Below are 21,109 nucleotides of genomic sequence, written 5' to 3'. Positions count from 1 at the left end.
CGTCCGATTAAATTTGTATGGCAAATCAAATATGTACACCATAGTCAAATACTCAAAATAGTTATAAGTCACATAACGAGTCAAAATTTTAACCCCACTACCGAAACAAGATGTACAGATTGAAGAGTAAAACGGATTTGGAAACATTGTTCATGATATAAATGTTAGATACACTATCAGGGCGTTGTACAGAGAATGTATGCATATCGATGCACTCAAGTTCCCCGTCCAACAGTAAGAGCATCCGAGCACCAATCCAACAATGACGAGTTGCAAGAAGTTCTCGCCCGACAAGTGGGATGCACTGAAAACAACGGAACTGATTGCAACCGCTAGCTGCCAGTTTGTTGTGGAGGCAAGAGATGTCAAGAGAAAACCTCTGTACACCACTTCTTCCAGCAACGGAGTGATGATGGAGTAGACAAGAACGCAGGCGGTTGCAGAACTCCAGCCGCTTGTGAGAATATCCTTGACGAATGGATTGTTCACATCCTGTAATGTCAACAAAATCAGTACCCAATGTACACCCAACGAATCAAAAATTTTAGTTCATGGAGATGAATGGAAGTAAATATGAATAAATATACCTTGGGTCCAATCAATCTCTCAGCAAAATACGAAGTGATAAAGACCAATGACAGAAGGACCCCAAACCCGAGCACTGATGCCAGCAGCCAGCTTCGTTGTTTTGAAGATTTATTGGCACGAAAGAAATCTGTAATGTCATACTGAGGCTTACCGGGGCACTTAAGCAGCAGCAAAACAATGCTAAGCTCTATGGTTTGGATTGCCAAGATAAAGAATGCCTGTGCTGCAAAGAATCGGACAAGGTCTATCATCAAGATCATAAGATCCGATGAAGAAAACACTTCCTCAATATCATATTCCAATGAAAAAGGTTCATACAAAACTCAAAGTATGAGTGTCACTAATCACTATCATAAGCATTATTCATTTTGGTAGGAAAATACGAGAAGAAGATTCTTACAGCATGCTTATTCAAAAATTACCTTCAAGAATTGACTTTATACAAAAAGAAACATCTACAAACTTCAATGCAATAGCTCCACAATCATTAACCATTACTAGCATCTTAATATGAGTTCCATTCATCACTTTCAGCATCGCAACCAGTATGCATACCTGAGTCTGTGGATCGAGGACGGGTTGATGCAATATCTTTGCAGCAGCAGAAAGACCACCAAAACTCAACGGGACGTGAATGCTGAACACATAAAAACCCATAGAGCTCCATATACTTCCAATATCAAGTTGAGGTTGAGGATCTGTTGTGAGAACTGAGAAACCCTGCTATGAATAAGGAATAAAGTTACAACATATACATGATTTATGTGTGAGTTTCTTGATTTCCATCTCCCAATGGCAGCTAGATGAAATTTCAGCTCGCACAAATAGCACATCCAACAACTTTATACTTTTGGCAGAAAATTAATCATAATATTCCTGTTCGATTTAAGCTAAACAAAGAAACATTGGAAATCTAAGTGTTCATTTCATTCTCATACGGATTAATTACACTGCAACAAAAATAGGGCAGAAACAGGATAATTTCGCATGAACTTTTTGTGTTCCACATTCAATCAAATTCCGGTAGCGAAAATTAACAATAATCAATAATTAAAAATTGCTTTTCAGCAACGCTTTTCAATTAAAATAAATAAGGAAATGTCGACATAATCCAGAAAAGCAAAATACGGATAATTATTTTAAGTTACCTGATGGGGTTGTGATTCTGTCTCATTTTTTATGCAGCGACGGATTAAAGAAACCCTTTTATCGAAAGAGTTGCATTTCAGCAACCTATTGCCGTAATCCGTGCAGAAATTTGCCGGAAATTGACACTGCAGAGCTGTGCTCATCTTCGAGAGTACTCGCAAAACAAAATTCTGAGATATGGAGTGATAAACACTCCTAGTTAACTGTCCAAGGTAGTAATATCACAATTTTTATTTTTTTGTTTCCTTTATTTTATTTCACTTTATAAGTACTACTAGCATTAAATTTTGTTTTAAAGTGGGACAAAGGGAAATTTAAAAAAAAAAACATTTTGTGTAATGTAGAGTAATCATATTATAATAGTGGAATAGGGAAATGCAAAGCGAAGGTACGCAGTGATTACAAGTTATCGATCGTGATTATTAAACAAGCTCTCTACAAAAACAAATAAGGAAATGCAAAGCGAAGATACAATTGACTGCAAGTTGTCGATCTTGATTAATCAAGCTAACTACAAGAACATATGTGATGTAGATCAATCACATTACTCAAACTTTGATTAATAAACAAATTAACTAAAATACAATGAGCGGAGTTGGACTTAACTAATTAGAATTCCACAAATTATAAATAAGGCGGCGTGACGTCATCCTAAACAAGGCGTTGCACGAATATAAAGAAGAAGATGAGAACTGAAAGCGGATCCAACAACCACCGACATCCAACTATGGAAATGGAATTACTACTGCTTAAGTCAGCAGTATCCGACACTGCTCCACTAAAGTTCCCACTACTACTTGCGCCTGACCTGCAATTCACAAACTATTTTACTCCATTTGCTATCAATTAAGTATTTAAACAAAACGAATGATTCAGCATTTTATTTAAATTACCTAGAGGTGAATTTGCAATTTCCGTGGCCTGAAATAAAGATATTAAAGGAATTAGTAAACATACTGTATAAATATTGATGACTGGCACTAAGTAATTAATAAAATTACTTGGGTTGAGGTCAGTAAGGGCAGCAGTGTTGCTAAAGCTGCAGGCGTCGTCGCCGGAGTTGTGATTCTTGACGTAGTAGTCATTGAAGGCGAAGGAGGCCATTCGGGCCACGTCGGACGCGTCGTAGCAGGGCCCACCATTTTGTATGGGCCCGCAGTTCGCCCCGCCTGGCCCACAAGCCCAGTCAAGGGCCGACTGCAAGGCTGCGTCCTCAGCGTTGTTCTTCGCCACGCACCATAGCTGCCTCACCGCCACCGCTGCTCCCTCATCCTGGGCTTGGAGGGAACTGGCTACTGCCACCGAGATTGTAAGCACAAAGAGTAATCGAGACAGATCCATTTTTCGAGATAAACAAAGTACTATTGCTTAAATTAACGATTACTCCATTTTATAAGCGGTGGAAAATCGACCGTTGGGATTCATGACCAGACACACTCACCCAAGCAGGCTTTTCGACAAATTGGACTTGCTCGCCTCTTTATTTTTCACAAATTATTCCCAAGGCTAAGATTTCTTGATAGGCAAATAGGAGACTTGTTATTCTAACGTGTTATAATTACTCCAAATTTGGAATTTTTTTGTTACGAGAGAGACCAAAGTCTTAAATATATATGGAGTAGTTTTTATTACAAAAGAGAGCAAAGCCCTTAGAATATATTAGTACTACAATTTATCCAGTAGCTTGAATATGTATGATTCCCAAAATCTCAATAACAAGTTCCGTATCTTAAATCGGTAGCTCATGATCAAAATACAAACTTGTATCTAGACCAACTTGCCAAATTTAGATTTAAATCATGGGACATATGTATGCGAAAGCTATTAATCCCAAAGCTTTAGCCTATAGCATTCACTATAGTTCTACTTTCTTGGTCCCACCACAAGTGAGATGTTCCTTTTTCATCGTTATTTTGCGAAGATGATAATAAAAAGTTACAGTGGAGAAAAAAATAAAGTAAGAGAGATAATAATATAGAAGAGAATCATATATACATTATTACTTTACTTTATCAATATTCTTAAGTCTTAACTATTTATTACTTCTTCAGTCCCAATTTAGGAGTGCAATTTAGTTAGAGTATGAGTTATAAGAAATTGTTGAAGTGTGTAATAATTGAAGTGAAGTAGTGGTTGTTGGAGTGTGTAATAATTGAAGTGGGGTAGTGGAAAGTGAGATAATTTTGACTTTTTTGTATGTTTAGGATTTTGTTTTTTTTTTTATTTTTATGAAAGTAATGACATTTGAGTGTAAATTTCATTAACAATGAGGTTATATTTTATGTCCAAATATGGTAAATTCTAAATGAAACTTTTAAACTAGGATGGACGAAAATGATAAAACATGACTCTTAAACTGGGATGGAGGGAGTATATTTTTGTAAAACAACGTCTAATTTGGAGCGCTTCATTTTGTAGTAGAATGGAGGGAGTATTTGCTTCTATCCTATCCAATAGTACAACTATCCAAATTTTTAGCAAGCCGGTCACACTTTCTCCACTATAACAGTACTCTATATTTAATTATTTAATGGCCCTTGTTATCATATTACTCCATCTATATCTGAAATTTTAGTTTTCTTTTGCTATGATGGTAGGTTCATAAAAATTTATTTATTTCTTCCGTCCATTTAAGATGTTCACAATTTTTAGTGGTATGAAATTTTAAGAGAAATTGTTAAATGAAATAAATAGAGAGAAAAAACAAGAGTAGTTTAATATCTTAATAAGGAGAGAGACGTATTTTCAAATATAAAAAATGAACATATTGAATAAGATAGAGTGAGTATTTTATTTTATTTATAAAAAAACTATTTTATCAAACATTTAATTAATAGCATGGATATTGAGGTCCACTAATACTAGTAACAATTTTTTGCTTTCTCATTTATACTCTATCAATTGTGCATTAAAAGGCCACATGAGAAGTAACTATGACACATAAGAATAACTTAATGCCATGTAGAAAGCGATTTCACAGGAATCGCTAAACGTGAAAAATCCCAAATCTAATCAAAGTTCATAAATTGTTATGACCAAATTTTAAAAATCCATGGAAAAATTCAGAATTCCGCCAAAGTTTGTGATATCCACTACTCCTCCGTCCACCACTAAACGTTTCATTTGCTATTTTCATCTGTTCATCAATAAATGTTTCATTTGCTTTTTATTGCTTACAGCAATGGATCTCACATTCCACTAACTTTATTACTCATATTTCATTATAAAAATAATATGAGTAGTATATAAGAGTATGACCTACCTTCAACTTATTTTTTTTATTATATTTCTTAAAATTTATGTCATGTCAAATATGGACATGGACCTGCAATAGTGGATGGAGGGACTATATCATAAACCGCAGCTAAAATGCTTATCAATATCTAAACAATTATCCTAACTTGTACTCCACCACCACAAGGGTTGTACCGATTTGACACATCATCTACTATCCGGTCATAATGGATGCTACTAATATGTGCAGATCAGTGTACATGTCTAGACAGTACACAACTTTTCACTTTAGTTATACGCATTTGAAGCACAACTCCATTGAATATACTTTGTATAGATACAAGTGGAATATAAATGCATTTGATTCTACTTCCAAATCAACTGTTTCTTTGAGATTGATTTTCATGGACCAGGTAGAATGAGCCTAAAGGAAAACTGAGCCAAGCATTGAAAAGGAAATTTAACACAAATATTTTGGTGACATATAACGATAAAACTAAAAGGTAGAGCTAATTAGAAACTATAAAAATTAATACTCCATAACTTGATAGTTGTAGACATTTAATCTTATTTAACTTACTCTTCGTGTGAGCCACCTACAAATTAATAAAAACTATTTCTATGATAAAGAAGTTTAGCTTTAGTGACCATCTTTCCATGCTCTATATTAAACATATTCTTGATGACTAGTTTTCAACTTGTTGTGCTTATTATCCAATCAATGTAGGCAATCTTTTCATTCTTTATTAAATACTAACCTTATAAAACTAGTTATTTTGTTGTATACCATGCACTTGTATATTCCATGTGCTAATGAAACCTGGTTAGTTAATAAACAAAAGGGACAAACATTCCTAGACTTATTATGTCAAGGCTACAGTTAGATATGCAAAGGGCTAACAACACGTCTGCTTGCGCGTCATGCAAGCACCAGAGGAAGAGGTGCACAGAGAAGTGCACGTTGGCGCCCTTCTTTCCCGTGGAGAGGACACGAGAGTTCCAGGCTGTGCACAAGGTGTTTGGTGTGAGCAACGTCACAAAGATCATCACGAGCCTTAGGGAGGAGGACCGGAAGGTAGCTGTGGACTCGCTCGTGTGGGAAGCCCTAGGGCGGCAGAAGGACCCGGTGCTGGGGCCGTTTGGAGACTACCGAAGGGTTTGTGAGGAGCTGAGGTTGTACAAGAGCCAATATCAACACTTTCATCACCAAGTACCAAATCAAGGAACCATAGTTTACAAGGCTGCCACAGCACAAGCCCTAATGGGATGGAACAATAGCAACAAAATTGTGAATACAAACACTAATAACCCAAACAATAATTTTATTGGTAATGGCAATTCTGTGGTGGATTTTTGCACTTATGGATATTCCCCAAATCACCATATTCATCAAGATTCTGAAAAACAAAGGGCAGAAAGGGAAAATGGCACAACTATATTCCTTCCTCAGCAGCATTTGTCTAATGCTTTCGGCCAACAATGCATTCTTGCAGGTAGTATTCGAGCCAAGACTTACTAAATCATGGTCAGCTAATCAACTGATTAATACTAGTACTAATTTAATAAGACTCATGGGCCTAGCTATTTATATATCTTTCCATCATGTTCTAATGTCATGTTTCGTTCATATATGCATTGTGAAAAACGCATAAATAAAATACTAGTAGTTCACACTTTGATTTGGATTATTTTTAATCTTGATTTATTTATACCCCTATTTTGCAGGTCAATACAATCCTCTGGATTCCAAGTCAATGGAAAGCACCCTTTGGGAGGGCAGTTCGTAGATACAATGTTTTCAAATGTCTACAATTCATATGGTTTCTTGGAGAAAATACTAAGTTTTCGTATTATACATTGCGGATTCAATTTCTCAATTCATGTTTTTTACTAGTCGTTTGTTTCCATAATATGGAATTTTATGTTCATAATCCAAATAAGGCCTGCTTTTGACCACTATTTACAATTCTTGAACACTAAGGCCCGTTTGATAAGTTAGTAATGCCTAGATATAGATACTTATATGACTATTTCTAAGTGTTTGATATCATAGTTAACCTATTATGTCAGCCCGTGGTTTTCTCTATGGCCCATCCGAGCCCGCAAATTTTTCCTTAAAATACAAAGATATGTATCTCACAAATTTGGTCGGATAGCATTTCTACCTCATTTATTATGATTTATTAATACAAAATCTAGATAATTTCTTGTCTACCAAAAAACCTTCATCCGAGCTTATCTTGACACGAAGACCGCATTTCTTATCTTATTTAACAAATCTTGTTTTATCTCATATTTCTTATCAAACGAGCTTAAGTAATTATAGTATTAGTATTTATCTATTTTAAATTTTTATTTAATTATAATTTATAATTTAATTAATTTATAAATAATAAAAAAGTACTACTAAAATTTTATCAAAACAATGAAATTATATAATTGAAATAATTTTTTTTTATAATGAATTTATAAAATAAAATTGAGTGTATTTATAAATGTTCGAATTAAAAAACCACGCCCACGGCTCTTGTGATTAGGACATCAACGAACGTGCTCAAGTACCTGCAGGTATACAACTCGTGCATCATGCAATCATAAAAATGTAATGTGAGCATTATCGTATACTCGCAGAGCATGCCTGTGCACATAGCATACACTTTAAACCAATTTATTCAAGTAGCTTTAAGTATTTTTGACAATTTTGTTTCTAGAGTTGATTTATAAAAACTTGATTAAGGTAAAATACAAGCTGAATCAATTATACAGTAAGAAATTTTTTGGTACTCACTCAGTTGTTATTGTCCGCACCCAATTTTATGCTAAAGCATAGATAAAAGACAAAAACCTCTAAAACCTTGAATCGAAGAAAAAAGAAAATCCTAATTTGGGGAAAAATGTCTTAAACCCTACAAATAGAGTTGAGTCGTTCACCTCAGCTGAAGCAGCAGCCATTTCACCTCCGTTAGAAATGGTGGGTCCTCTGCTCCGCTCTCTGTGCTCTGCCGCCGCCAGAAAATCACTATCTTCCTCCTCCGCGTCTACCAATTATCGGAAGCCCTATGTGTTCTCACGCGCTTCAGGCCTCGCAAGGCCATTCTCCTCGCCCACCGCCGCTTCCACATCGCCGTCGACCGCCAACGATCCCGCAGCCGTTGTTGACCCCAGCCGCCTCCGCAATGTCGCCGTAATAGCTCACGTCGACCACGGGAAGACCACGCTCATGGATCGGCTCCTCCGCCAGTGCGGCGCCGATATCCCGCACGAGCGAGCTCTTGATTCTATTAGCCTCGAGCGCGAGCGTGGAATAACCATCTCTTCCAAGGTCCTTACTGTTTTCTAGATTTTTTTGTTGATTCTGGATTAGGTATTAGTAATTTGGTTGAGCCGCTGAAATATGAGGAGATTCAATGTCGAGTTTGGTAGACTGAGCAAGCATGAAGCGATGCTTTAGTAAGTTGATGTTGAAAAAAGATCGAGTGATGTAGGTAAAGAAGTCTTGAAATAGGATTTAGATGTTGTTTTTGAATGTGGCCCATGTGTCTGTTTGCTTTTTTGATCTACGTAAAATGAGATTTACATTGGCGGTGATGAAAAAAAAGGCCGGACTTACGGCTGCTACTATTTGGTTGGTAGTAGATTGATGAAACTATGTCTGAGGTATTACTTCTGAGCCAATGGTACATGACTAGATCGTGGATGAACTACTGTGAGTCTGTGACAGTGGGAGAATAATCCAGTTGGTCAAAAGGAGGGCTGCAAAAATAGAAATGGGCAAAAAAGAAAGAAGTGACCTTTTTTTCTGTTATGATTTCGATATTCAATAGCTTCCTAAGATGCAATTACTGTAATTAGATTTGTCTAGCAGTTGATATGCTGTTTAATATCACATTCATAACATGAAATGAGAAAGTTCTGGTGGTATATCTCGAAATGCTTTAGTGATTGATTTTTGTGACTTTTTTAGAATATCCCATTTCCTATTCTCAATCATAATTTGCAGGTAACATCTATTTCGTGGAAAGAGAATGAGCTGAACATGGTTGACACACCTGGACATGCAGATTTTGGAGGTGAAGTAAGTCAAATTTTTAAAGAAATACTTATGTGGATAGCTTGTCACTATAGACCATTAGGTCTTGCATTGAGCCCCAGTTTTAAACCCTTCTCACGTAATGAATCTGTGATTGTGTTTCTTTGCTTCCTTTTTTTTTTTTTCCAAAAAAACATTATTTTTAAAAAAGCAGCTTATATGGGCTTCAGGCGTGTTTCTTTTAGAAACATGGAATGTAAGATATTGAGAGTCATTGCTGAAACATTGTAGAATGCACTAAATTATCAATTTTTTGTTTTCAGCACGAGATCTTTAATGTTTGATTTAAACGGTCATTTCTGGGAAAACCCTTGTGGAACTGATGCAACATTTGCTTGCTCTTGAAATGATGCCCTGATAATAATTAATTATTTCTATGATCTTTCACTCACCAAATTGTTTGTTGGATCAATTTATGTTTCTAGTTGTCAGTGGTAGAGGTTTAGCTTCCTAGCATCAAATGTTAATTCTCTTGCTAGACCCATGGAATTGTGCTATTAGCAGATTACAACTTATGTCTAAACTTCTGAAATTTCCAATGCTCAAGGCTAAAGCTGCAGCTTTTTGATGTAATTTTTAGCATTGAACGCTCTATCTTTTCTTTTGAAAGGTTGAGCGGGTCATGGGCATGGTTGAGGGAGCAGTTTTAGTCGTTGATGCTGGCGAAGGTCCCTTGGCACAAACAAAGTTTGTCCTTGCAAAGGCCTTGAAATATGGTATACGACCTCTGCTTCTTCTGAACAAAGTAGACCGACCTTCAGGTACAATTTCAAATAATAGTGATGATTGATTAAATATCATATGCTTCTAGATTTACATGTACAAATGTTACGTTGTATGTGTAGTTACTGAAGAAAGGTGTAGTGAGGTCGAGAGCCTGGTGTTCGATCTTTTTGACAATCTTGGTGCTACAGGTGCATATTACTTGTGTAATAACAGTATCATTTGGTAGAGGCTAGTTCTTGAATCTTGAATATACTTCAGATATGCATATATTAATTGTTCTTATTTGCTGGATACCTTTCCCTCAGAGGAGCAATTAGAATTTCCTGTTCTTTATGCTTCTGCAAAGGAAGGATGGGCTTCATCCACTTATACAAAGAATCCCCCCGAGGATGCTAGGAATATGTCCGACTTGCTTAATGCAATCATAAGTCACGTTCGTCCGCCAACTGCTACACTTGATGCACCTTTTCAGATGCTGGTCAGTGCTGAGATATTGCAAGTTTACTTCACGTCTTTTGCATGCTTTGTAGAATGTGGGATTCACATGCATATACTTTCATGTATTCCATGTATAAAGAAGGATGAGCTAGGCATCTAGCATTCTTAGCCATGTATCTCCCATGTTTTCCTCTACATTTCCTTATCGTTTGTTGATGGTGTTAAGATACTGCAGAATATTTTTTACCAAATATAAGCACCTTAGCAGAGAAACCTTGAGAAAGTTGGTTGACAGCTCTTTTCAGGTCTCTATGATGGAAAAAGATAATTATGTTGGCCGAATTCTAACTGGTCGTATTTATTCTGGAATCCTCCAAGTTGGTGATAGAGTGCATGGAATTCATGCTACAGATTCTGGGACTGCCAAAACTGAAGAAGGGAAGGTTTGTCCCTTTGCATAACAACGTGTCTTACTTTTCTTTCTTTCTTTCTTTCTTTCTGCCCTGCCTGTGTGTCTATGAAGTCCTTTCTGGGCACAGTTTCATGCCATAAAATGTGATGTACTCCCTGTCCCATTTCAATAGGCCTATTCCGACCTTATTTGGGAAACCACTACCTAAAATCGATATTGAATGAATAATAAACACTCCAGCACAACTCATCCGTACGCCATTGGGGTCACTTGCTTTATCTCTCTTTCTTAGTACTTTATTGATTAAAATGAATCCTCTCTCCATTTTTTTGGATAAATACAACCTAACAAAACATACCTTCTCTTTCCTATTTCATAATATAACTATTTTTTTCTTAGAATCCGTGCCTGGACCTTAAGGCCTATTGAAATAGGATGAACATAGTATTTTTTTTGTAAATGTGCTAAATGATCAGTTAAGAGATTTCAGTCTGTTTATAGTCTATACTGTTGCCTATGGCTTTTATGTTTATGTTCTTGTCTTGCAATTAAAGATAGGAAGAGTTGCTTGCTATTTTCCACTAGTTTCCATGTTGGGTTGACATTGTTTTCTGAACTTTTTCCTGTAGGTTGTGAAGCTGATGAAAAAAAAGGGAACTAGTATTGTTTCTGTTGATAGTGCCGGTGCTGGTGATATAGTGTCGATGGCTGGGTTAACCAGTCCAGTGATTGGGCACACAATAGCAAATGTTGGGGTACATGAATTTTTATGCTTTTGCCATCTACTTGATATGCTAGTTCTGCATGAAATTGAATTCAGTATCATATATTGATATATCTTTAATCATCTAATAGACAAGCATGGGCTTATTGAGTAAATAACTGGTCACTTGAAATTTATTGTTTGGATTCTCTCACATTCATGATGTGCATCGCCAATATGTAGAGCTTGTCAGTGACATCTATAGGTTTATGTAGGTCATGACTGCTCTACCTACTGTTGATCTTGACCCCCCAACTATTTCCATGACTTTTGGCGTGAATGATTCACCATTGGCTGGCCGAGATGGAACTTTTGTAAGACTTTCTTGTCCCTCTACTCTCTGTGCTGTATACACGTTTGCATTTAATATTCGATTAGGTCGCTCGAAAATTTTGAATGTCCTTGTTTTTGGTATGATGTCCTTATAGAATTTTCTAGTCTTTATAATCCTCCTCAAATCATTACCAGTTTCCTTGATGATGTAATTCTGTTGCATGTGAAATTTATAGTTGACCGGAAAGCAAATTGGTGACCGTCTGATGGCTGAATCTGAGAGGAATCTTGCACTAAATGTGCTTCCTGGTTTGTCAGACTCTTATGAAGTTCAAGGGAGGGGAGAACTTCAGTTGGGTAAGTTTTTTTATCAGATGTCTTAAGTGTATTTTTCGCGTTCGATTGCTTGTTTAGCTTTAGCATGAGTGCAGTACGAACTGCTCGTCCGGGCTTATTGCAGTTCGTATCATCTTTACATCAACTTTTAGTTTCTTATACTTACCTTGAATCTAACAATTATCAAACAGGTATCTTGATTGAGAACATGAGGCGTGAAAAATTTGAGTTGTCTGTATCACCTCCCAAAGTCATGTGAGTTTCTCATTTGTATTAATCCTCTACACCATTTGGTTACTCACTATATTTTGATATTTAACTACTTATGTATCTATTATATAAAAAGCCAAATTAATGCTCATGCTTGAAAGCTTTAATATCTGGTTTTACTTTTATAGCCTTTGAGAAATTTTCTACTTTATTATTAGGTATAAAATTGAGAAAGGGCAAAAACTGGAACCAATTGAAGAAGTGACTGTAGAGGTGATTGTGGTAGAGCAAATTTTTGTCCTTCTCCAACCTCTCATAAATTGCAGTAATTGAGTTTTGTAATTGCTCATTCCAGGTGAATGAAGAGCATGTAGGTTTAGTCATGGAAGCTCTTTCTCACAGGCGAGGAGAGATTACAGACATGGGTCCAGTCCCTGGCAGTGTTGGCAGGACTAGAGTTTGTCTGACTTGTCCTTCTAGGTACATAATTTTTTCTGTATCATATCTCCTCTCTGTCTCAGTATGTTTCTCCTATATATTTTTAACCATCTCGTTTTCTTGTTATTTTTTAGGTAACACTTCCCATGTTCTACTAATTTTATGTTCTAGTTTGTAGGGAGTATTATTTATTGGTTCTTTGAGTTCATTGAACTTTTTTTCCATAAATATTTTCTATACACAGGGGCTTAGTTGGTTATAGAAGTGTCTTCAATAGCGATACACGTGGCACTGGATTCATGCACCGCGCATTCTTGTGTATGCCCTCTGATCAACTTTCACCTCTCTGTCTTGATTATTTTTATGCTCTATATTGCTGATTGTTTTCTATTATTCCATGATGATGATAAAAATGTTATTTAATCTTCAACATTTTCTTTTTTTTTTGTGGACTTAATATTTGCAAGTTTATATGTTTAACAAGGAAACTTAGACCCTTCTTGGTATGATGGAATGGACTGGAATGAAATGAAAATGCATTGAAATTGTCATTTCATTCCAACCTTCATTGCATTCCATTCCATCATACCAAGAAGGGAGTATATATGTTTGATTTCTTTTACTTCTTACCGGAGTAAATTTGTATATATTTCCTTCATTAATTTTTTCATTTTGTGTGTATGTCATCTTGCAGCCTATGAGAAATATCGAGGTCCTCTCGGAAACGTCAGAAAAGGAGTACTGGTATGTTATCATATTACCTTAGCGATTTGCTAGTCCCGCTGTTTATTCTGTTTTGAAAAAGAGTATCTTATTAGCTTCTTTAGGTTTTGCTGCCAACCTTTTTATTTACATTGTGCGTCAAATTTGTTTTACATTTTCATCCACATGAATTTCTTATCAGATAATTTGATCGTTATGTTTGTATTTCACTCACTCTGTTTATGCACCTGATTTAATCAACTATAGTTGATGTAACAGGTTTCAATGGGATATGGGACTATCACAGCTTATGCTTTGATGAGTTTAGAACCACGCGGAATACTTTTTGTCAAACCCGGAATGGAGGTTTTTGTTATTTATATCTACTTTCTAAAGTCATTTGGTCGACAAATGTGCAAATGAATATAAGATGACATTTTTAGTTACTCGGTATTATTGGGGCCAGAATTTGAGCCTTGTTTCATTAACTTGCAGGCTTATGATGGCATGATTATTGGTGAACATTCACGGGATACTGATCTTGATGTAATTTTTTTATAATTAATTTAATCTAAAACTGTTACTGTTGATTTTCAGTTGATTAACACCAAGTATTTCTTCTCACAGGTTAATCCAGTGCGAAGTAAGGAGCTAACGAATATCCGTGCTGCATCTAAAGATGAGAATGTGAAACTAACCCCTCCTCGCCTTGTATGCACTCTAATTCTTTTCATTTATCATCATACTATTAATTTTTGTCCTTGTTCTTGTGCGAAAGTGGCTATCTGGATGTTATATGAAAATGTAAACTTATTTGTAGCTTAATAATATAAACAACCAAAGGCAATGAGTTTCTGCAATCCACAAAAATATGTTTGAAATTGCTAGAAATTACAATTGAAGTTTAGGAAGTTACCTAACTCTATCCAAGAGTTGCATCTATGTTCTATGCTTTTACAAGAGAAATAACAAGCTGCACTTTTCTTGCAGATGTCTCTCGAAGAAGCAATAGGGTATGTTGCATCTGATGAGCTCATTGAGGTATGCCCATTTCTTGTACTCAGAACTCATTTGGTGCACACGTTTTCATCTTCATAGGAGAAAATGAAGGAAGAATTATAATATCACGTTTTGCATTGCATAATCGGATCTTGTGCAAATTTCGTATTGGCTATGCAGGTTACACCAAATGCTATTCGGTTAAGGAAGAGATACCTGGACGTTAACAAGCGAAAAACAATGAGTAAAAGGCCGAAGGATTGATTTTCTGCCCAAAGACGTACAATTTTGTGAGTTGAAATAATTATTCTACACTCCTCTCCTGGTTTCACCATAGCCGCTGTTGAGGTAAAGATGTATCATAGTATTTGATGGAGTTTAAATGCAATAAGATATATACAGAACTCCAACATCCTAGTTTGTTTATACACTGTTGAGAGTTTTACAATTTGCTACAGTGAGTTTTTAGGATTCTTGAGCTGCATTGATAATTATAGTTGAATTTTCACCAGAGATTAAAGTATACTCCACTTCTATGAAAATGATTGGCTACATTTACAGCTTGACGATTCTTAGTTTAACAAGTATATATAGCCGACACGTTTATATTTATAAGACTTAGCTTGCATAATTTTGAATTGTTTTCGAAGAATAATAACTCTTTGAAAATTGGATATATATAGTTAACTTTTCCAATTAAAGTAACTTCTTTTTACATAATTACGAACCTGATCAAAGCAGGAAAAATTATTCCTTTTTTTCTAACTATTCCTCGAACATTTATTAGCAATAAATGTAAATAAAATATAATTTGATTTTCTTCTTCTCAATGCAACGGTACGTTTTCAGTAATTTATTAAAAAATTTCGCATAGTAATAAAATATGCCGTCTCTGTTCTAGAAATGTGTATAGTAAAAACGTAGATATGACGACTTGTCAGCAGCAAAATTATTTTATCGAAAAGTCAACTTTAAAAAAAAGAAGAAATTGTTTGTTAAGCATTTCATTTTCTTTTACATTTCAACTTTTTTTTTAATCTTCATATATACAGAGTGAAAAATTTCGCCAAATTTTCATGCAGAACAAATCTGCCAAATATTTTCATAAATATAGAATCTAAATTTACACAAGAAATAAAGTACTATGAAACATCCACCTCACTCAAAAAAAAAAGGAAAGCGAAAAAGATTAATTAAAAAAAAATCGATAAATGAGCCATAAATAAGAAAAGAGAAAAAGGAAAAAAGAAAAAATAATAAAAAATATTAAAAGCAGCTATAATAACAGTATGAATAGATCTCCCTCTTCTCTCGGCGATTCCTCTCTTCTCTCTCTAAATCCCTTCTCCTGTGTATACATTACAAGCATTCATGGGCGCCTACCGAGCAGAAGACGACTACGATTACTTGTTCAAGGTGGTGCTCATCGGCGATTCTGGCGTCGGCAAATCCAACCTGCTCTCCAGATTCACTCGTAACGAGTTCAGCTTGGAGTCCAAGTCCACGATCGGAGTCGAGTTCGCCACTCGGAGCATCCACGTCGACGAGAAGGTCATCAAGGCTCAGATTTGGGACACTGCTGGCCAGGAACGGTACGTCATTGCTCTTTAATTCTGCTCATTCTGCTTTGCTTTTTTTGGCGCTCGTAAATTCGAGATCTCATCTTCTGCTTTTGCTCATCATTCCTTTTGTTTTCGATTTTTTCGTTTCCCGGTGATTTGAAATGCGAAGTTTGTACAAGTAATTTTTGTTTTCGCTTGAGATCCATTGCTTTTGGGAATAGCATGATCTGCTTAGATCTGACACTTTTTGAGCTTAGATTTCTCTGCATTATGTATCAACGGTGCATTTTATTGAAGAAACGAGATTTCCTTTTGAGATTAGGCTGATCTACAAATTTTGGACTCCTTAAGTTGATCGGAACACGATGTTGATGGAATTCTCATTGATTTACTTATGGATTTTTGTTTTAGGTATGCTAAGTTAGTGTACTTGAATATTTTGTTTTCAAGATATTGCTTAAAATGGAAATGTAATGCGATCTTAGCAGAATTAACTGGGTGTTAGAGTGGTGAAGACTGAGAAAGAAGAGGGGTTTTGAAGAATATATCTTAAACTCTTATATGGAATCAAACGTCTCCACATCCTAGCCAGCGATCTGGACTAGTGTTTCGTTTTCTACTACAGTAGAATATTAGCAACTTCGCATTGAGATCATTGGTGCCTGGGATTTAGGATCCAAGGCTTAGAATTTATCCTAGTTTGGTAATCTGAAGGAACTATGTGTAGCTGCTTTTTTTAATTGAATGAAGTAAATTTTAAAGACCACGTCACAGTGTAAATGTCTTTTTTATTGAATAAACTCAAATTTTAAAGGCTGTGTCACGGTAGAGTGGTGAAGACAGTAAAGATGAGGGGTTTTGAAGAATGTGTCTTTAACTTGTACTCCATATGGAATTAACTTCTCCACATCCTGGCAAGCGATCTGGACTTGTGTTTCGTTTTCTACTAGAATAGAATCTGAGCAACTTCACATTAGAGTCTAGAGATCATTGGTGCTTGGGCTTTTAGGATCCAAGGCTTAGTATCTATCCTAGTTTGATAATCTGAAGGTAACCAATAAACATATATTTTAAAGGCCACCTCGTTGTGTTTTTTGTATGTTTTCATATAATTATGAATTGCTATATAAGACACTGAGTACTTTTGCTTTTAGGCATCAAGAGAAGCATACATGTATGTGAATTTTGCCGTCAAATTGCACACATTTGTGGAGTTAATTTTATCTGATGACTGCCTATCTGTCAATGTTTCTTGGGTTAGGTGATTGTTCTTGATATGGTGATTCTGTTTCTAGATGATGTCAGTTTTGATATTCAGGTCTCTTCAGAATTCCTTCGTTCCAACTAATGAAATGAAACTCTTCTTTGAGATTAATGTTTATAATCAGAACTTTATCAAAATTCTACTGCATTGTACTCATATTTATCACTCATCTGTGTCAAGTTATCTTTCCCTATAATGCCACTTGTAATACACTTCTATAAATCCTTACCCTTTGTGATCCTTCGATCCAGATATCGTGCAATCACAAGTGCTTACTACCGTGGAGCTGTTGGTGCCTTGTTGGTCTATGATGTAACACGTCATGTTACATTTGAAAATGTAGAGAGATGGTTGAAGGAGCTGAGGGATCACACAGACTCAAATATCGTGATAATGCTGGTGGGGAACAAGGCTGACTTGCGCCACCTACGCGCTGTTTCCACAGAGGACGCCACAGCTTTTGCTGAAAAGGAGAAGACATTCTTCATGGAAACTTCAGCCCTGGAATCACTGAACGTGGAAAGCGCCTTCACAGAAGTGCTCACACAGATCCATGGTGTAGTCAGCAGGAAAGCTCTAGAAAGTGGCGATGATCCAGCCCCTATATCTAAAGGGCAGACCATTAATGTTGGATCAAAGGATGACGTTTCAGCAGTAAAGAAAGGTGGTTGCTGCTCCGGTTGAGTATACCAAGGAGTTTATGGCCGTTCCATATTTTACTCTAGCGAGATTACGATTTCAATCTACACACGGGTGACCTGGGACTACTAGGCTGCCACTCGTTGTTGATGTGCACACCACATTTGTCCGGATTTAGTAGACACTGTGGAGCAAAGATTCATTCGTAGTCACTTCCTCGTGTTCGTTTTTATCATTCGGCCCCTTGAATTCGTATTATAATAGTATTGTGAGACTCTTATAGATTCTTTACTTACGTATATTTGAGTGCTCTAGGTTTGAATTTAGACATGTATTCGGAAGTGAACCCCATTCTTGTACTCTAATTTTGAAGTGTGATTTTATTTCAATGAACCTTAAAATTGTTGTGCCCAAATCTCATCTTTCACTCTTGCACCTTTTTCTCGCGTTATATTAAATGGGAATTTGCTTCTCTTTTTTTCTCAAACTGATTGATTAAGTTATCTTTAAAATTTGTGTTTAGATAATCAATGCATTGCTGGCTTGGCTTTGTTAAAGCATACTACAAAATAAAAAGATAAATTAGGATATACTACTACAAATTGAAGAATTAACTAGTAGGAATACCGAAACATGCACCAAGATTATAAGATAATCATGGAAATACTTCAATATAGGAGTGATTTTATAATTTTGGAAGCCAGCTGAAGAAAAGAGGTGAGCCCACTCTTTCTCAGTTCTCTCTTTTCCGGCCAACACAGTCATCATCAACACATCAAAAAGCAGCTGAGTCTGAAAGGCACTATGCTCTTGTTTCTCACAATCTATAACCATATCCACAATTATCAATTTCCCACCATTCCCACCTATTGCTTCTTTGCATTTTTTCAATATTCTAACACAATCTTCTTCACTCCAGTTGTGGAGTATCCACTGCAAAAATAATTAATAAACCACCTCAAATTCACATACAATAAATTCAAATCAACACCAATTAATTTCCATACTCACCTTGAGTATAACAGCATCAGCAGGAGGAATGAACTCAAACATGTCACCACCTACAAACCTAAGATTCTCAGATCCCTCAAGCCCATCAACCACTTGTGGAAGGTCGAGCGCAATGCATTTCAAGCCTGGAAACGCCCCAGCTACCGCCTTTGCCACCACCCTGGTGCCCCCAGCAACATCCACTACACTCTTCAAACCCTCAAAAACATGCTTGCATTCATTAACAAGTATGCTGCTCACAAAATGTGAATCACTAGACATTCCCTCATTAAACACTTTGTTCCAACCCTCATCATTCTCTCCAAACTCCCACATAGTTTTCCCGTTTCTGGTGAAGAACGGAGTTGGGAATTCATCTTTAAACCATTCGGCCATATGATGGAATGGATCCACTATGATCGCATCAATCCCGACAAGTGCGAGAGGGGCGAAGCTCAAGGGCTCGTCTCTCAGCAAGAGACGTGAAGCCCTGGTGAGCGAGTAGGCCTCTTCCTCATGTTCGATCTTAACCTTGTCGAAGATCTTGGAATGGACAAGAATTCGCATAAGGCGAAAGAGGGCGGGGGATTTGGCTTTGTTGATGGAGAGGGCGTCGGCTAGTATGCCTAATTGAATTGCGGATTTAAGGGACATTGAACTTATGTAGTTGTATATGAGATTCCAAACATGGGATTGAGCATCCAAAAGCTCTTGCCTGGAATCCACTGCATTTTTGGAGTGAGTGAGTGTTGTTGATGTGCAATAATCACATGTAATTACTGTCCATTTAGAGCATCCGCAATGATATAAACGCGATTTTCGTTTCATTTTCATTTTCAGCACCACTTGTTTTAACGAGTTTTCTCTCTCTCTAACTTTCTGATTCAAGAGCATCATCGAGCGACGGATCACGCGGGTGGTAGCGGTAGCGGTAGTGGTGGGGATCCCGAGGAGTACGAACGGAGGATGAACGAGGCTATGGAGGCCTACATGAACCGCGAGATGGAGCGGTACATGCGTACGGTGGAACAACAGGCGTATACCTCGCCCTCCACGAGTTATCCACCACCGAGCCAGTTGATTTGACGGATCACGTAGGCCGCACATCACGGCTGTACGAGGACTACTTTGCAGTAGTACCCGCGGCTTCCCGCCAACATGTTCCGGCGGGAGGAGTACGAACGGAGGATGAACGAGGCTATGGAGGCCTACATGAACCGCGGGATGGAGCGGTACATGCGTATGGTGGAACAACAGGCGATACATCGCCCTCCACGAGTTGTCCACCGAGCGGTGATTGATCGGGATCACGTAGCTGCACATCGGCGACGAGGACTACTTTGCAGAGTACCCGCGGTTTCCGCTTGAACATGTTCCGGCGGCGTTTCGAGAATGCGCGAGGGGAGTTGTTTATGCGCATCGTTAGGGCATTGGAGGCGTCTCGATATATGTGTTTCAGCTTCGGAGCCTTGCGATCACGGTTGACGGTTTCCGACCACACCCACATCCAAAAGTGCACGGTGCTTGATCGGGCGGTTGGCCTGCGGGTAGGAAACGCCCGGCGGAACATGTGGGATGAGTACCTCCACGTCGGTGAGTGGAATCGGCCACGAAAATGTCTAAAGGAGTTACTGTGGGGGCGTGATTGCCGTTTTCGGTGAGCGGTACCTTCGAAGCCCTACTCCCGGGTTATCGGTGATGCAGAGATGGTCACACGGAGAAGCATGGGTTCCAAGGGGATGTTAGGCAGCATAGGCCTTGCATTGGGAAGTGGAAGAACTGTCCACGCTGCTGGAAGGGGGCCTACACGACCGGCTACAAGTCAAAAAGAACCCCACAATAATCCTCGAGGCCGTGATAGGCCCGGGAATTCACAGAAATTGTGGATGCAGGCATGCGTATTTTTGGGAGTAGCACGGGTCGAGCATCTGCGACCTCAACGTCACGAACTGCGTCTCCCTGCTCTTCAACGAGAAGTGCCGGGGCGTCGGTCCAGCCCAAAAGATCTCATTCGTGGCCAACGGCGTAACCCGGCATGATATGGGCTCTTACTTGGGCGGATGGGATATACCTCGGTGGCCGGTCTTTGTGAAGACGATCCGACAAACAAGTGATGAAAAGAAGGCCTACTTTGCGCAACGACAGGAGTCGGCGCGCAAGGACGTGGAGCGCGCATTTGGTGTGCTCCGGTCTCGATGGGCGGCAATAAGGCCCAACGCGTTTGTGGGATGTCGGATGCGTTTCCCAGATAATAATGTACGCCTGCATTATCACGCACAACATGATCGTCGAAGAC

General features: G+C 37.7%; 6 protein-coding genes and 1 non-coding gene across 9 annotated transcripts; 4 read left to right on the top strand and 3 right to left on the bottom strand.

The window, feature by feature from the left end:
• Positions 1 to 49: 49 nt before the first annotated feature.
• LOC125196519 lies at positions 50 to 1,929 on the bottom strand. 2 transcript variants are annotated; one of them, XM_048095063.1, is made up of 4 exons: positions 1,737 to 1,929; positions 1,144 to 1,308; positions 588 to 806; positions 50 to 492 (listed from the first exon to the last, which is right to left on the bottom strand). In XM_048095063.1, the coding sequence occupies exons 1-4, from the start codon at positions 1,878 to 1,880 to the stop codon at positions 151 to 153; spliced, it is 870 nt and encodes a 289-aa protein (XP_047951020.1). In that variant the 5' UTR covers positions 1,881 to 1,929; the 3' UTR covers positions 50 to 150. The 2 variants fall into 2 exon arrangements, with proteins under 2 accessions (XP_047951020.1, XP_047951021.1); XM_048095064.1 differs by having other exon boundaries at positions 588 to 832; positions 1,737 to 1,871.
• A 339-nt stretch (positions 1,930 to 2,268) lies between these two features.
• Positions 2,269 to 3,167, bottom strand: LOC125196530 (PLASMODESMATA CALLOSE-BINDING PROTEIN 5-like). The gene is made up of 3 exons (XM_048095085.1): positions 2,739 to 3,167; positions 2,631 to 2,658; positions 2,269 to 2,545 (listed from the first exon to the last, which is right to left on the bottom strand). Exons 1-3 carry the CDS (start codon positions 3,076 to 3,078, stop codon positions 2,389 to 2,391), a joined length of 525 nt encoding a protein of 174 aa, XP_047951042.1. The 5' UTR covers positions 3,079 to 3,167; the 3' UTR covers positions 2,269 to 2,388.
• Positions 3,168 to 5,792: 2,625 nt separating this feature from the next.
• Positions 5,793 to 6,862, top strand: LOC125192363 (LOB domain-containing protein 2). The gene is made up of 2 exons (XM_048089901.1): positions 5,793 to 6,464; positions 6,697 to 6,862. The coding sequence occupies exons 1-2, from the start codon at positions 5,837 to 5,839 to the stop codon at positions 6,756 to 6,758; spliced, it is 690 nt and encodes a 229-aa protein (XP_047945858.1). The 5' UTR covers positions 5,793 to 5,836; the 3' UTR covers positions 6,759 to 6,862.
• A 994-nt stretch (positions 6,863 to 7,856) lies between these two features.
• Positions 7,857 to 14,881, top strand: LOC125196062 (50S ribosomal subunit assembly factor BipA-like). Of its 2 annotated transcripts, none has more exons than XM_048094423.1 (19): positions 7,857 to 8,293; positions 8,972 to 9,046; positions 9,672 to 9,822; positions 9,907 to 9,975; positions 10,093 to 10,265; positions 10,531 to 10,668; positions 11,267 to 11,392; positions 11,616 to 11,714; positions 11,910 to 12,030; positions 12,201 to 12,264; positions 12,438 to 12,501; positions 12,575 to 12,699; positions 12,902 to 12,975; positions 13,352 to 13,401; positions 13,639 to 13,725; positions 13,855 to 13,905; positions 13,987 to 14,070; positions 14,350 to 14,400; positions 14,539 to 14,881. In XM_048094423.1, exons 1-19 carry the CDS (start codon positions 7,940 to 7,942, stop codon positions 14,620 to 14,622), a joined length of 2,040 nt encoding a protein of 679 aa, XP_047950380.1. In that variant the 5' UTR covers positions 7,857 to 7,939; the 3' UTR covers positions 14,623 to 14,881. The 2 variants fall into 2 exon arrangements, with proteins under 2 accessions (XP_047950380.1, XP_047950381.1); XM_048094424.1 differs by having other exon boundaries at positions 7,859 to 8,293; positions 12,438 to 12,492.
• LOC125197665 lies at positions 8,551 to 8,646 on the top strand. Its single transcript, XR_007172197.1, has one exon. It is a non-coding gene; the product is annotated as a small nucleolar RNA snoR113 (small nucleolar RNA).
• A 746-nt stretch (positions 14,882 to 15,627) lies between the features above and the next one.
• Positions 15,628 to 18,212, top strand: LOC125194430 (ras-related protein RABA1f-like). The gene is made up of 2 exons (XM_048092632.1): positions 15,628 to 15,950; positions 17,436 to 18,212. The coding sequence occupies exons 1-2, from the start codon at positions 15,730 to 15,732 to the stop codon at positions 17,866 to 17,868; spliced, it is 654 nt and encodes a 217-aa protein (XP_047948589.1). The 5' UTR covers positions 15,628 to 15,729; the 3' UTR covers positions 17,869 to 18,212.
• A 177-nt stretch (positions 18,213 to 18,389) lies between these two features.
• On the bottom strand, positions 18,390 to 20,320 carry LOC125195201 (8-hydroxyquercetin 8-O-methyltransferase-like). The gene is made up of 3 exons (XM_048093385.1): positions 20,050 to 20,320; positions 18,835 to 19,592; positions 18,390 to 18,756 (listed from the first exon to the last, which is right to left on the bottom strand). The coding sequence occupies exons 1-3, from the start codon at positions 20,318 to 20,320 to the stop codon at positions 18,406 to 18,408; spliced, it is 1,380 nt and encodes a 459-aa protein (XP_047949342.1). The 3' UTR covers positions 18,390 to 18,405.
• Positions 20,321 to 21,109: the final 789 nt, after the last annotated feature.

This window comes from Salvia hispanica, chromosome 6 (genome assembly GCF_023119035.1).
Source record: "Salvia hispanica cultivar TCC Black 2014 chromosome 6, UniMelb_Shisp_WGS_1.0, whole genome shotgun sequence".
NCBI classification, from domain to species: domain Eukaryota; kingdom Viridiplantae; phylum Streptophyta; class Magnoliopsida; order Lamiales; family Lamiaceae; genus Salvia; species Salvia hispanica.
This window is presented reverse-complemented; position numbering and strand designations above follow the sequence as displayed.